Source organism: Chelmon rostratus, chromosome 14 (genome assembly GCF_017976325.1).
Source record: "Chelmon rostratus isolate fCheRos1 chromosome 14, fCheRos1.pri, whole genome shotgun sequence".
NCBI lineage: Eukaryota > Metazoa > Chordata > Actinopteri > Chaetodontiformes > Chaetodontidae > Chelmon > Chelmon rostratus.
The window spans coordinates 12,362,501-12,378,748 of NC_055671.1; the positions used below are offsets into that span (position 1 = coordinate 12,362,501).

Sequence of the window (16,248 nt, forward strand, 5' to 3'; positions counted from 1 at the left end):
GATGAGTACCTAATCTGCATGCTTTCCTTTCCCTCTCAGTTGAGCTGCACAGCCATAGGTATGACTAAACTTTAAAAGAGGAGCACTAATACACAGCAGGCTCCAGCTCCAGCGAGGTGTGGAGATGATATATTGTGCCTTCCTCCGTCTTCTCACTTTTTTCTGGCTGCAGTGTTCGGGGAGCTGGGTCTGCTGGCAGCCTGTAAGCACCCTCCCCTGCCTGACCCGCCGTACCAGCCCGACTCTGCGCTTAACTGACAGGTGACCACGACCAGGAGGCGCTGTTAAATGTTAGGAGAGTTTCTATCGGTGCCTGGCAGACCTGTGTATCATAATGTCCTTTCTGACATGAAACTCCCCGAGCATTAACAGCTCAGGAGTGTCTGCGAAGGCGTTTTTTTTCGCCTTCCCTCAAAAGGAGAGGTCTGGTCGGTCTCGGTGCCTTGGCATTTAAAACTGGACAGGTGCTCCACCTCCAGGATGTTGCTCTTAATGCGCATAGACAGTGGGTGTAGCAATCCGACCTCCTCCTCTTTCAGGACAGAGCGCTGAGTCTAAGTCTGTTAACCTGATCACACACGCTGATGATGCCAGAGACAGAGGATAAGTTAGCTACACCTCTGCTTGGGCATATTTAATCAAGGTGATACAAGTTCAAAGAAAGAAAGAGAGCAGATATTCGTGCTCAAGATATTTCTGCTCTGCATTCTATCATCTTCTGGCTGAAGACAAAAACAGAAAGATGCAACTTTAAGTTGCCATGCTTAAAACCAGAGAGCTGCATCCAGTGCTTTGATATACCTGATATTAATATCTAACTGATTTCCACACATCTCATTTCAGGCATGCGCTTGTACATCATGCGTGCTTTCTGCGCTTGTGCTGCACATGTACGTATACAGGATAGAGAGGGTGAATATGCATTTTTGTGCGCGCATCTTTTATTCATGGCACTGTGACTTGCAGGAGCCATCTTGAAATTACATCTTTAATGGCCATTGATCCACTCCCCCCAGGGAGCTGGATAGTACAAATGTAGTCCCAACGCAGGCTTTTTAGGTAGCGTGCAGGGTTGTCTAACTCTGCAGAAATGACTGAAATTGTAGTTTCTTGTCGCTAGAAAACTTCTTTAAATTCCTGAAGTTAATTCTTATTTTAGTGTTCACAATGCCACTAGCAGTCTCATCCTCTTCAACATCATCCTCTCTGAAATAAGCTCCAGGAGCTATTGCCTATTCACTTTCCTCAATAGCTCTTTCCAGAGCAAACCTTAGAATAATGATGGCCACCTTATTCTGTTCTCACTCGCAGTAGTCAAGGACAATTACCCATAAATGAAGAAATAGCCCGCACTATTTCAAAAGGCTGTTCAGTCACTGTTCAGCTCTTCTGTGAACGGGCAGACTTGGGTAATAGCGCACTGAAAAGTCAGCAGACAACAGCCTAAAATAGTGAAAGGTATGTCTGCGGTAATAGTTCCTTGTCCTTGACTAACAACTTTGACAACAGAATGGGGACGTGACCGCGAGCGAATTTGAATCAAATCTTTGTGTTTTTCTTCCCCCCCCCCCCCCCCCTTAAGCCCCCTCGGAATAGAGTTATCGTGCAACACGATGAAGCAATAACCCCTACAGTTTAGGTCAGAGAGTATGATAATACGAGTCTGATAGCGAACATCCCCACCCTTATTTGAAATAAATATTCATTTCATCTCTGCCTTGCTTGGTCTCCACACAGCTCCCTCTGGTTCAGTGGTGTGTAAACAAGTGCTACATGTGGTGATATTGGCAGAGGTCTCTCTGGGTTACGGTGTGTAACTGAGATAGAAATATATCATTACTGGGTGGGGACTGAGGGGATCTGAGGGACAAAGAGACTGAGAAATAAGAATATTGGATTCCGTTCCACACACACAAGCTTATGTCCTTACATGCGGGCTGTCTGCTCCATCTGTCTGCTTTGCTCACATAGAGCCACACATATACGCTGAGACACACACACACACACACACACACACACACACACACACACACACACAAACTTAGCATAGGGTGTCCGTTAACTGCATGCGAATGGGTGATGGACTGCTCCAGTGACTCTGCCGGTAATATAATCTTCTCTATTTCCCCAGATCCCACACCAATATGTCACAATTGTCATTTATTCCCAGCATGGTCACCCACAATCAGATGGCTTTTCACATTGAACACACCCCGATCCTGTCAGGATGATGAACACTTCAAGTGCGCTCACGCACACACCTACACACGCATGCATAGATTGTGTATAAACATGTGTCGCTCTCTGTGTTCATGTTTATTTATTTAGTCGGCCTTAAGAAGGAAGTCAGAGCGGCAGAGAGACGCTCGCTGGGTTGGTTTTGCTCTCCCCCGTTTAAATGCAACACACAGCTGCTCGTACATACACACACAGATAAACTCTGCATCCGTCACATATAACAAGTCAGACTGACTGTGTCCAGATAATAATTCACACCTTCTTATTGCTCGGAGAAAGTGGACCAATTAGTGGCAGCGATGCATTTACGGTGTGACAAAGAAGAACTAAATGTGAAAATGCGCATGTGTCAATCACGAGCTCGAGAACAGACTTTTTTTTTGCTGAACCAAACATGTCCTGAATACGTCCGACATCAAACGCATCACACAGAGCAATGAGCTGCTAATTAAAAACGGACACCTTCTTGTCAGGAAAGACAGGGTATTAATCAAGGGATCACAGCTTCCTTCACCTTCGAGACCAACAGGCGCTTCAACATTCGTACGTACCTTCCTGAGAATTATTTCTATGGGTGTAATAAAAAGATAATGGCGTCGAGGTTAGCCGCTAAGGGAAACGTGAAGGTAAGTTCATGGATTTTGGTTTGATTAGAGGTGACCTTCCGTGGTGTTGAAAATTAGATTGGGAATTTTAGCGTACAGGGTGTTCTGAGGAAGTCTGCAAAAACGCAGTGACATAGATTCAATATCATCTCCCAACTACAGTTAATTAAATAGAAAGATACCAAGATATCTGCTTGAAACTGTGCGGAAAACCAGCATCGATTTGGACTTATCTGCTTGCTTATCTGGACCCTGGGAAACCCTAATGCGAGATAGCAGGCTGAGCTGTCTGGGCTTAAGCTCGGGTAGAGAGGGCGTAATGGCAGACGCCAAGAGAGCTTTTGGGAGAATTCAGCGGGAGCCGAAAACATCACCTCCGATCGAAATTCCTGACGAGCCCGAAAGCAGATCTGACAAGAATCGTCTAATCTGACATTTGTGTAAAGTCCCGAAGTTTGGCTTTCTGTTCCGGGACAATGCTGCCAAGATTTCTTTTAAAAAGAGACAAGTGATTACACAATGCTGACGCTCCTTTTCCTGTCTTTGCATGAGTACTTACAAAAAAAAAAAACGCTTCCCATATCATTAGGTGTTACATTGCAGAATGTATTTACACATAATGGCAAAGCTGAACGCGCTATTCATGTTCTTTCTGGGCAAAGGACGGCAACCCTGTCACAGTGAATAATGCACCGATATAAAATTGTACAAGGCCCAAATTAAAGATAGTCGTGTGCCAAGTTGAGGAGAGAATTATAGCATCTGACCTTAATAAGGAGGCATATCCTCTTGAGGCTACCTTCACTCCAAACCACCAAGGGTATCTCTGACTACCTGTTAACTTTCTGTGGTAAATTAAAAGAACATTGTGTCCCGGCTATGTTTCCATTTGCCTTACAGGGAGCTCCTCTCTCAGTAGTGGGCCACTGGGAGAAGCAATAATCACCCGTAGAGACACAATAAGCCTGTAAGGAAAAAAACTCACTCTGCTAATTAGTGTATACTCTTTTTCTATAAGCCTCATGTTCCTCAGAGGGAAAACAAGAGGAAATATAAAGTGGAGTGACAAACTACGATAATGCATTAGTTACATTACAAAAATGTGAAAAAAGAGCAAACAAACAATTTGCGACTTGGGGATCCACTCATAAACATGGAATTTAATAAGTGAAAGATTATTGCAGGGCATAAAAGTGTGATAACGATTATAGACAATAACAAGTACTCTGTTTAATTTTAATGAAGGATGTGCAGAACACGGTTTTGTCAGTGTTAATGAGAATAAGCACAGGAAGACTATTAGCAGTAAGCATGCTGGTTCAGTGCTGCTACCAGGTGATTGTTAAGGTGTCTTTATTGTTGTGGAAATGTATTTAAATTCTCAACATAAAAAAAAAGGTAAAACATATTGTACATTAGAAACAGGAATAAATGTGGCCCAAATGCAAAAGAGATCTAGTCAATGCCGATACCAGAGGAAGAAAAAAAAAGAAGCCTAACAGCAGAAAGAGAAAGCATTAACATGCAAAGTTAATAAGCAAAAATCATGCATGCTCTGGCAAAAATGATTTTTGTGGTTTATTAATCCTTTGTATAAGCAGGGAGATGAACTCTGTGAAGTGCCTGTGTGTTTCGCATTCCAAATGCGCTTTTACTTTAAATTTGACTACATTTAATTGGGAATTTAGGATGTGCAACACCTGGCTGCTTGTTATTCACACTACTGAGGTTCAGTGATCTGTTGGGTTGTACAAAGATTGTGACAGTTTCTTTCCAGACCTGCACTGTTTTTTTTTGGCAGCTCGAACAAAGGAAGAAGGAAAAACCTGTGATTGTCATTCGTATCTCTTTGTTTACACTCGCAGTCACTTAAATTGGAAAAGGGTGATTTGCATTTTGTTATCTGCCTTTAATCTGCTTTGAGAAACAGCAGAGAAACCACGGTAAAAGTTCTGCAACTGTGCTGCTGCTCTGTGACAGTCTGTCCCACTGGGTTCTGCAGTTTATTTGATACCGAACCGCATCTGTTTCTCTCTTCCTCAAAAACCTTATTTCATCATTTCATGTCCCTAGCTCTCTTTTCTTTAATATTCTCTACGTCTCTCTCCCTCCCTCCCTCCCATTCAAACAATTACAAAAGCGGATGGTTCATCAAGTAGAACAGAGCAGGAGCCGGGTGGAAATGAGGTGTGTAGTCCAGTCAGTGTGGTTTAGAACAGCCCACTGATAACAAGGGAGGTTAATGTATCGGTCTCAGGCCAGAGGACACATGCTGAATCTGCTCTATTAGAAACAACTTGTTCGGAACAGAAACACGCTGCCGAGACATCCACTGCGGCGGTTTCATGGCGCCGATTTTATGAAACAGACTTTCCGTATTTTAAGCATTGCAAAAACACAAATTTGGATTTTCTGGCACATTTGTGCTCTGTTTGTTAATTTCAAAGCAGTCTGAGCCACGCTGAAGTGTGACAATCAATATATATGAGTATCTGACAACACAGTGGAGATAGGGATAAGCTATAGCTTGGCATTAGAAATATCAGTAAATACTCATAGAACTTATAGAACAGAATGATTAGCTTATTTATATCTTTATAATACTAGAGTAAGTAACTGCTTCATTGAGAAAATGTTAACAAAAACAATTTGTAGTCAAGTAAATGAGGAACAGCATTGATTTTGCAAAAGCCTATTATGTATACATAACCAGGCATAGTCTTATCTGATCTGATCCTAATTTCCCCTAAAAATGTGCTGTCATTCGCCATAACTCTCATCCTCAAAGCCTTGATATACTGTCTGAAGCAGATTCAGAAGCGGGTGTTACATACCTTTGATCTCCTTTTCATTCCTGAACCAGCGCAGGTCGGCGGCGGGCTTGCTGCCCTGAGTGATGCAGGTCAGAGTGATGTGGTCTCCCTCCATGGCGGGCTTTGTCAGGCCATCAATCTCTGGCTTCTCCGGCACACCTGAAGGATGGAGCGGAAATCACTGCGACGGAACTAATTCACACACAGCGGTACGCCATTATGCAACAATAACATTATTATGCCTTATTGGAAATTCTCCTCCAGCTCGCGCCCCTGCAGGGAGATTAGAGAGCAGACTACAGAGCAGCATCCCTGAACAGTGTCCTGCTGGAGAACACATCAGGGAGAATTCTCGCTGACACACTGGTGGATGGTGTCTCTAAACATCGGGCCGTCCTCTTCTTTTAAGGGTCGGTTCACCTGAATTACATCGAAACATATTGTCTCACATACATCTTGTGGTATCGAGCCATGCGGGTTTTGAGATATCTGTCTCTGCGCCAAGTCAAATACAATATGGGTGAATAGCGTTTCATTCAAGCTGCTCACAGCATTGAAAAATTACATTTAAAAAACACAACAGCTATGTGTCCCCCCTCAGCCAACGTACCAGTTCCCGGATAGACATCGGCACAAACAAAAGAAATGGCACCTATGATGGCAAAACAAAATATATCCTCGTGGCTAAATCCACAATGTGTGAGTTGTCTTTGTGGCTTGTGACCACAGACGAGGCCAGTAGGTTGTACTGAAAATGTTCATTATTGGCCTTTCCCATAATGAGTGTTTTTAGTGTGTAGTGTCTGCCCTTCTAATGTCAATGAGCAATAAGTCTGCCTCAGGCTGAGTGACTGAAAGGTCTGTCAGTCAATGCCATTGACTGACTCTGGCCTTGTCCATCGCACCACCTCCACCAAGGTTTGTTACCAGACTTAAAGGTCTTCCTATTTGCTGTTTACCATCGCTTTGCTTACACAGTCCAGACAATGGCTGCAGCTTGGCAGGCACAGTATGCATCTAATCCACTCAATGCCCAATGCACGCTTTACTGTGCATTGGCTAACCGCGTGGCTTTCTAGTGTGCAAAGTGCAAGCGTCACTATATCTAACTGAGTACTGCAGTGCGTGTGCGTGTATGTGAATGAGTAAGTGTGGCTTGACTCACAAAAGTGTTAGATGGTTTTTCTCCCAGACTAAACGAGAACAGATCAAATACAATGTTCATCTTATGCAGTCACGTTCCCCTTGGGTGGCTAGAGGCTGCAAAGCTTTAATCTTTGTCTCTGTTTGTGTGTCTGTGCACGAGTGTAAAGCATTGTGTGTGTGTGCGTGTGTGTGTGTGTGTGAGTGTTTTCTTCGCTCATGCGTGTGCGTCGTGGATTTGTGTGCGCCGTGGTGCATTCGTGTGTGTGCATGAATGTTTAAGCATAACCAACAGCGTTTTCAAGACATGAAAAAGAAATGAGAGCTCGATTTCTGATGCGCGGTGGAGAAACGTTCCCGTGGTCACTGCGATCACACTGCTTTATGCCAATCTACACATCACATAAATACAGTTACGGGTTTTACACAAAGTTTAGAGACGACACCTTTATAAAAAGTTATCTGGAGAAAAAAATCTAAATCAGTTCCTAGCAATGATTGAAATTTTGCATTCTGTGTTTTTTACATGCATCTGGATTGTCATGTTGCGCATTTTTAGCAAAGCTAGCAGCCATGCCAGCATGTCGATCCAGCAATAGACTACAACATGTATTGGTCGGATTGCCATGACATTTTGTACAGACATTCATGAGCCCCAGTGATGAACTCTAACAACAGTTTTTTCTCTTGCATTTCACATTTGCAGTTTCGAGTGACATGACAGCTCTTGGATGGATTGCAATTAAGAGATTACTCGCAATAACTCTGGTGACCCCTTAACTTTTACATCTGGCACCACCATCAGCTCAAAATTTTAATTAGTCCAATATGTTGTTTTACAACCTGCAAAACTAATGACATTCCCATCAGCCTCAGCTGTGCTTTGTGTATAGTGCTAATTAGCAAATATTGGCATGCTAACACGCTAAACTATGATAGTAAACATGGGAAACATTACACCCGCTGAACTTCACCATGTTAGCATTGTCATTTTGAGCCTGACGTTAGCATTTAGCTCAAATACAGTGTGAGTGCAGCTCACGGAGCCACCTGAATCATTTTAGTGATTTATTCAGAATTGTAATTATGATGTTTTAAATGTTGTTTTTGTGGCAACAGATAAGCACATGCTGGTATTTATTCACCAAAATATTTTGAATCATTTGAACGTGAAGCTGATTTCACTGCACATTTAGCAGTTTGTTATTTTGTCCAAATCCTTTTCAGTGTGTTTTGTGCTCGTTCCCGGCACTCACTGTCCTGAAACTGTGGCAGATAAACCAGACCGTTCCCAGACCATTTTCAGCGTTTATTAAATCTCCCCTCTGTTTCCTGGCTTACACCATTAACTATTGTTCAGTATTGCAAAATAATTTTCTCCATATCCTTATTGAGCAGTAGCCTTTAATGTCTCTAATTCTCAGAATGCTTGTTAACACAGAGAGCCAGCTAATGGTCCTGGAGTGCACTAGCACATCTATTAACATTAGCGAAAACTAATTGGCGAGATAATAAGCACGGTGGCAGGAAATGAGACAATGTTTGTGTGGGCCGATGATCACAACACAAACACTACTAGAGGGCCTCACAGTGTGTTTTTATTTGTCTGCAGATGCAGGTATTTTTTGTTTGTCTTGAAGGGGAAAAAAAACCAAAACACAACCACAAATTGTTCAAACTGAAAAATAATTTTAGTTATAATGTTCTGAAATTATCTAAAATTCTGAATATTAATCGAGACATTGAATGCATGTGCCAGGATTTTCAAGTGATTGCAAAAATATTTAAAAAAATACCCTTTTAAATATTCTGGGATCTGTGCAACAGACAGCTGACCTGTTCCATCTAATTTTATTGAAACTTTCAACACATTTTTTGATAGGCTTTTTTGCTTGGGCTCCTGTTCTAAGATTGAAAACTTCCACACAACAGATTCAGAGAGCAAGAGCGCCTCTCTGGATCATTCTGTATCACTCTGTGGATAGAAACGAGAATAGAAGCTGTTGTTCGAACGCTGTTCAAACTAAAATCCGGGACATGTAGGTTTTTTTTTTAAACTATGGTAAGCCAGCTATCATGAATGGACGTTTCTTTCAAGCAGGAATGAAACTTTTGTTTAGATCCCGTACTTACCGAGAACCGTCAGGTAGGCTTTGGCTGTTCTGACCGGCATGGTGAAGAGGGAGCAGGTGTACATGCCTTCGTCAGACAGCGTGACATCGCTGATGCTGATGGTCAACTCCGACCACGACGCATGCACCAGCTCGATCCTGTTGTCCCTTAAAGCTGGACAGAGAGACGGACAGAGACAGACAGAGAGTTACAAACTGTTTGAATAGCAGCAACCTGAGGTGATGAGGGTTATCTCAGCAACAGACATTTATTTAGAAACAGTTTAGTTAACTCTCTTTCTCTTGTTGTTTGGTATAACTAGTTTATACACTGCAAAAAGTGAAATCTAAGTAAGATATATCTTAAACCTAAAGATATTTGCTCTCTTTGCCCTTAATTATCTTAATAAGACATCATAATTTCTTCCTGAGATTTTATTACCGCTTCTGAGTTGTTTCAAACTGGAACTTCCAACATCATAAAGCTGTTTGACCGACAAATCTGCTTTGTCAAAATCAGACTTTCTTTGCATCCAGACAAATTTAGTCTTGCCACACAACTTTTTAACAGTGCAGACTTTGATGCCCATTTCATGCATTTTACACAGACAAAATGAGCGAAAGACAGAGAGGCGGAGTCGAAGAGGCACACTGTGAGCCATTAATGATTACAAGGCGGCAGCAGCAGGACACAGCAAACTAGAAAAGAGAGATCAGTGGTCTAATCACACTATTACATGTGCGTTGACACGGCTACAGCAGAGAGCCATCTGAACCACACACATTAGTCTTATCCAACCATAATACTACAAAAATGCCAGGCAGCACACAGCAATTGAGCCTCCGCCATTATTTACAAATGCGCCTATCGAACTGTTCTGTAACTGCAGCTCCTTGCACAGGAATGTGCAATTTCGCCCATTATTTTTTGAAATGCTAAACGTGACGGTATGATGTGGCTATTGCCGATGCTCATTTTCAACTGCTTTGAAATAAAAAGAAGCACTTGTGCTCGCCAAAACCAAGCGCAGTGTAAATAATGTATGCATGAATAGATTTAAATGCATAAACAAACAAACATCGTGTCGAAATGTGACCTCAAAGCTGAGCTCTCTCTTGATGAATGCATCAGCACACCTCTTCAGTAAAACCACACTCATGCAGCCTTCCCCGCTGAAAACTCTTGGAGACATTTTACTTATATGAAAATGTAATCTTCCAAAAGACATAACAGGAATGGAAATCAATACGACAATAACAGGCTGAGAAAAAGGCCTAATCAGAATTTGGCAAGATGTGAGGGTTGAAATGGATCTGCTGAAATTGGGCGGCTTGGTGAAAGATACTCCATGGTCTTCAAAGTACACTTCATATCTGCGATACAGCGGGCGCGTGCTCTGCGATTTCAGAATTGGATGATGCCTTGGAATTGACATGATTCGTGGCTGCTGTGCCCAGGGGGGTGCATTGTGATGCACAAAACAAAACCCCACAAAAGACTTTTAAGAAAAGACCATGTGGATTGTTGAGTGCGCAGAGCGTTTCATTCATTCTGTATCGGTGGCCTTGGCTGCTCGAGAGATTCATTCAAGCCTCCTTTTTCAAAGTGCAACGCACTTTCTGCAAACTTTATTTAATATGAGCAGCCAAGGCTACCTTACTTTCACCCTCCATCAAAGTGACTCTGAGCGCACCTTGTTCAAGTGTGTGTGTGCGTGTGTGTGCTCTGCTTCAGTAGAAAAGAGGCTTGATTATCTGTGTACAGGCATTTATATTTTCTTTCATGTGAGGCCACATGAAAGAATATTCTTATCTTATGGTAATTTGTGAGAAATCATCTAAAAAGTAGAGCACCCTGGTTTTGTAACCTCTCAACAGAGATCTGAAGAGTAAAGACCATTAGACAGTCTGTTTGCTGAGTACCGTAAAGGGTGAACGGTGAGAAACGATACCCGAGGTATCCAAAGCACTGAGGCCGTGTTTCGACATCCTGAAGCTTTAAGCCAGCATTAAAAAAAAGTCATTTTTTATTTCCCAAATCCCTCAACCTTCTCTGCCCACACACATCATGTCACTTTTTATCAGACTACAACACAAACCCTAATTAGTTTATACTCTGAATTCACTTGCTGGCCAGTTCGTTTGGAGCACTCGTACAATCTACAGTGATCCAGTGCAGCAGCTCTGCCATGAATTCCACCTTTACAGATGTTTGGGATGGATTGACGCTGTCAGAGACGTTTACATTCGGCTACAAGCTCATTATTATTGAGCTTTTAGTTTGCGGTGGCATTGCACTAGAGTGCATGATGTTGAGAGGCGTTCCTAATATTCTGTCCACCTCATTTACATGAGAAGACATTGCAACAGCACCACCCACTTTGACCTCAACAGAAAGCAAGTTTCAACAAAAACTAAACCAGAGCTGGATCACATTATATTAAACTAATCTAAGTCTCAAATAAACAGCCAGTGAGCGTGTAATCTACAAAAAATGACCAAAATATAAAAAGTGTGATTTACGGAGGATGTAAATTACACTCTCAGTGAACTTCCCTTTGCAAAGAGCTTTTTTCTAACCTTACACAGACATTATCGCTGCTTTAAATGTAACTTGTAGAAATTGGCTGTACTGCCAGATTCTGACTGATCTGATTGATTGAATCTGTGCCAGCTGCTACAGTATCAGCTGTGTTTTCACCCACTTACGGCTGTAATTTGTCAGTCACTGGTAAATGTCTAGCCCTCGAGGTGACTGTGAATGGAGGTGTTAGTCACATAAGCCGCATTCGTTTTTACGGCCCCTGTGTATGCATTGCTGCAGTGATCACAGGGCTGACAAATGTGGAGAAATGTCAGCGAGCACACTATCTCGTGTCATTTCGCCTGCCAAGGGATGGATAGCTCTGCTTTGCTGGTTCCAGGCTAAACACCTACAGTAAATGGCAGTAGAGTTGTAATCAGTTTGGCTAAACGACAGCTGCTCTCTCTCATTTATTACTGCATTTGTTCTGTACCTTCCCCTCCCTCGCAACGCCGGTTATCTCTACATGCTGTGTACTGAGCCTGAGCAGGCGTGACACGTTGATATGAGCACATGACATATCTTTAGGCTTGGCACTGGCGACAGAACATTCCTGTTTCTGTGTGCGTGTACACACGGCCATCAATGCAAGACCACCGAATTAGATTTAGTTTAACGCACTGCCAATTCGGTTAATGGTGAGACCTGTCCTGAAAAGATAGTTGTTATCTTTCATGCAATATGTATACACACAAATGCATACACCTTGTTTCATCAAAGACTAAACGAACACAAAGAATAGATTATTTGGACTGATTCTAGACAAAGAATAGCTCCTCTTTGCCTCTGTAAATCTTTCTGTCAGTCTTTCGGCGTCTCTCCTTCCCGCTACCCCCACAGACCTCATTCTGTCGACTCAGGCAGCTCCACTAACCTGTGAGTGTGTACAAGTTAAACAATGCCTCTTTTCAACTGTTGTCTTATTTGCTTTGGGCAAGGAAGTATGAGCAGGCAAATGTCAGAAAATACATTCGCTCTAGCTGGCTTGCTTGCTGTCACGATGCAGCTCTGCCTTCTTCCTCGCCTGTCCTCAACAGCCCATTCCGGGAAGCTGTTGTTATGAGGGATTGGATAGACAGATAGTTGTTTGAAAAGTGCATTCTGACTCGTTGGTCTAATTAAGCAAGGTAATGAGAACAGTGACTGGAAAGCTGTGCTGACATTGAATTTGCATATATAATAAGAGGGCCTAATTGTGACGTGACTCGTATAGCTGTAGTATTAAAAACTTCCTGTCATGTCACCATGTCACAGATAATAGTATTAGATCTCAATACTCCAGCTTTATTGAATCGGAAGATTCTGATACCTCGGATTAGAATTTGGATTTAGTAAATTAACCGTTCTTAAAGTGTTGTTCCTGCAGTTTTTCAGCTGTTACAGGCGGAGATCAGGATAGTTTAGACGCCAAAAAGCAGGATCATCCTGATCCCCCTGGAAGGATGGATTCAGGCTGGATTTAGAAACATGAAAGGTGTCGCATATAACCATGAAATCATGATAGAACTGGTAAGGATGCTATAATACGGTCATAAATACTGGAAAAAAAGGTTCATTTATTTAATCAAGACAATTTTAAAAGCCCCACGTCAGTCCAGTTGGAGAGAAAATGAAGAAAAATCCTGTTGCCAAGATTGTTTTGTGTCTGATTACTTTCTCCATCCAGACTCTGACTTCTGCCTTTAAATCTTCAGGGTTTTATAGCTTACCTGTCTGATTTAAACTAAATTGGACACATAGACCGGATGCAAATGTAGCACATACAGCTGATCTTGGAGATCGATCGGTAATAATAAGAAAGGAGTGAACGCGTACGCACAGAGTGCACATGACTCACTTTTTTAACAAGATTTTTCGAATAAATGTACAACAAAGCACAAGGTCTGCCACCTATTTTCTCTATTTTCTGCTCTCACTTTTCTTCACCCTTGCAGTGTAACCTCTGGTCTCTCATTCTACACCCAGTGAAAGGTTGGATATTGACAGAGAGAGAGTAGAAGAGAGGAATGTATCCATTGCTATTTGTCTGCGAAGGTGCTGCAGCTGCCTGCCATCCATTAGAGGCCATTAGTGCCGACAGTCCTGAATGTGTGCATGGAGGACAGCGTTGTCGACAGCAAAGAGAGGTGGGTTTGTATCGCACAATAACTACTTATCGAATTTACAATCATATGCTTTGCTCATTTAGCCTGGTCTGCGCCTCTCTGTGCAAACAGAAAGAGGAGCAGAAAGCTGCAGGAGAGTCGTGTTTTATGCATTTGATTTTCTGAATCTCAGCAAAACTAACACGGTGAACCTTGAGACGTGACAATTATGAGTTTGTCAAAGCAGATGCAGTATGATGTTCAGAAACCAAGTGGGGGTAGAAAGATTTCTCATCTTATTATGAGCGCGGATGACCGTGGGCTCAGAGGAGCCATTCGTGTTGAGGTTCCCCTGAATGCAGCCGTGACTGATCAGATAACGGAAAATAAATGGCTATAGCTCCAAAGCCACAGGACTCTCTGTTCCCAAACAGTATATTCAGAGAGGGACAGAGGAGAGTGGGGGAGTGTCAGCAGTCTCTTTTAGAGAAATCTGTAGCGGATGGGAAGAAAGGCTCGTCTTTGAAACGGAAAACTGAGACACAGAGGAGCTGCACAGAGAGAAGGTCAAAGATGTTCTGTTTCTTTTAAATTAAAAGTGACACTTTTATTTTGAGGGAAGACGCTCAGCCGGCTGGTGAAACAGTCTTATTGGAAGCGGCTGTGAATGGAGACAAAGACGTGTTTTCTATGATGTTCAGTCAGAATCTTTGAATCGTTGATAAGCAACAGGTTAATGAAAAGAAGGAGCGTACGTTTGACTTTTCTCCTTTTTGTCGACATTTCACCTGTCCCTGCAGCAGCAGCTCCCCCTCCCATGAAGGATGCTTACCACTTCACGCTCTCTTATTCACAACATCCTGATAATAGTTTTTTTTTAGTTTCCAAATTTTAACAGCATACTGTGCTGTGTCTTGTGAATGCAAGGCAATTTGACAGCCCATGAATGCACCGCAGGCACAGTCACAAAAACATAAAGCAACACCCTTTCCCCCCCCCCGCTACAAAAACAATTATGAGTCCGGGCTTGGACTTTTGTTTGCGTATCCAACTCCGTCTAGATGCACTCAGACGTAGTGATGAACGCTGTTACAGCCTGTGATTCATTTTCATCACTATTACCCTATGCTGCAGGATGACACAGGGCCCCAAAACTGTCCAACAAATGACTAACCTTCATGTTCACAACACTTGGTTTGTGAACCTGACAACAACTAATAGGCAATCATTTACCTTCTTTTCCCCCTTTGTTTCAGACCAAGGGAAACCAGGTGTGAAAGCGATTTTAGAGCACAAAAAGCTTTTTCCAGCTCAACGTGAGGAATCCTAAGTCTATTATCACACACAGCTGATGGTTTTGTGATTCATCACTATGTTGCCAGAGCCGCACTAAAATTGCAACACATCACCGTGCAGATGGCCACAGCGAAAACAGCTCCATACTCTTTGTTTATATGCAAGACATGTACATGCTGTGTACAACGGGCGTACAGCACACATCCAAATAAATTGGCTGCATATCTAGCGGTTTTCCACAGCTCCTCTCCTCCATCATTAAAAGCAGCAGGTGAGTACGTTTGGCCGTGCGTGTGTGTTTGTGGTTGTGTGTGTGCATGAAAGGTAATTTAATTTGTACATTAAGAGTGTGTTTATTGTATAGGCATACAGAGTGCATGCATAGGCAAATAGTCATGACGCTAAACTCACTCACTCCAAGCCTATCATGTTTGCACATTTCACTTCATCCCCTTATTTCCCTTCTCTCTTTCCTTCCCCTGCCCTTTCCTCTCCCATCCTTTCCACTGGCCTCCTTCCCGTCCCTTCATCCATCCACAGGCTGTATGTATTAGTATAGAACCTTGGCAGGTGTTTGTTCATTCAAGTGACACAGTTTTATAATGAGAAAAGTGCAAATTTCAGAATATACATTCAGCTGCCTGTGTCTGGATATGACTGGTCTCTCCTCCTTGTCAACAAGCCATCTGGGGACTCGAGTTTGTCTTTTTGTGCGTGTGTGTGTGTGTGTGTGTGAGCAATGGAGAGAGGGAGAATGAGAGAGAGAGCGAGGCAAGAGAAGGCAATGTTTATTGAATAGCTTAATGTATATTCTGCATCTCAGCCGTTCCTCAACCTCCATTACCTGTTATACCTTTCCAAGGCACACTGGCCTTTTAAAATGTAAAATGTGCCATACTCCATACAGTAATTGGCTTGTGGAGATTTTTCCTGTGACAGAAATGATTTCCTTTCATCAGTTTCTACCTGCCATGCTGAGTTCAGTGGGACACCTCCAGCAGCCCTACTTCATTAAATGAGAAGCGGGTCAGTGAGCAGACAGGCTCTTGCCTATAAACCCTGTTGTATTTTGCATAGGGATACATTTTCTCCCTCCAGCTCCAGAGCAGAAGAACAGGCACCTTGCTCTGCGGGGAGTTTCATGTTTTTCTACGGTGCCCACTGCAGCTATCCTTCATCCACATCGTCCTAACGTTTCTTGATAATGAGAAAAAAAAGGAGAGAAAATCTTGACTTTTAATTCTATTATAAAATGTTAAATTAAAAGTTTCTTTTCCTCAACTCTGTGCTCCAGAACTTTCTCCCAGAAGAGAGAAAGAATAAGCCTGCCACTAAGTGCGAGCTAATTATTCCCATTTGCCTCAGGTATTTTTC

At 42.6% G+C, this 16,248-nt stretch overlaps 1 protein-coding gene across 3 annotated transcripts in view; it reads right to left on the bottom strand.

Annotated features, from left to right (window-relative positions):
* The window catches only part of cadm2a (cell adhesion molecule 2a), a 209,956-nt gene that overhangs the window by 33,322 nt on the left and 160,386 nt on the right, over positions 1-16,248 (bottom strand). For all 3 annotated transcript variants that reach the window (XM_041951995.1, XM_041951996.1, XM_041951994.1), the window contains 2 exons: positions 8,933-9,085; positions 5,678-5,815 (listed from right to left, as the gene is read on the bottom strand). In XM_041951995.1, coding sequence (XP_041807929.1) covers positions 5,678-5,815; positions 8,933-9,085 — 291 coding nt within the window. The remainder of the gene's footprint in view (positions 1-5,677; positions 5,816-8,932; positions 9,086-16,248) is intronic.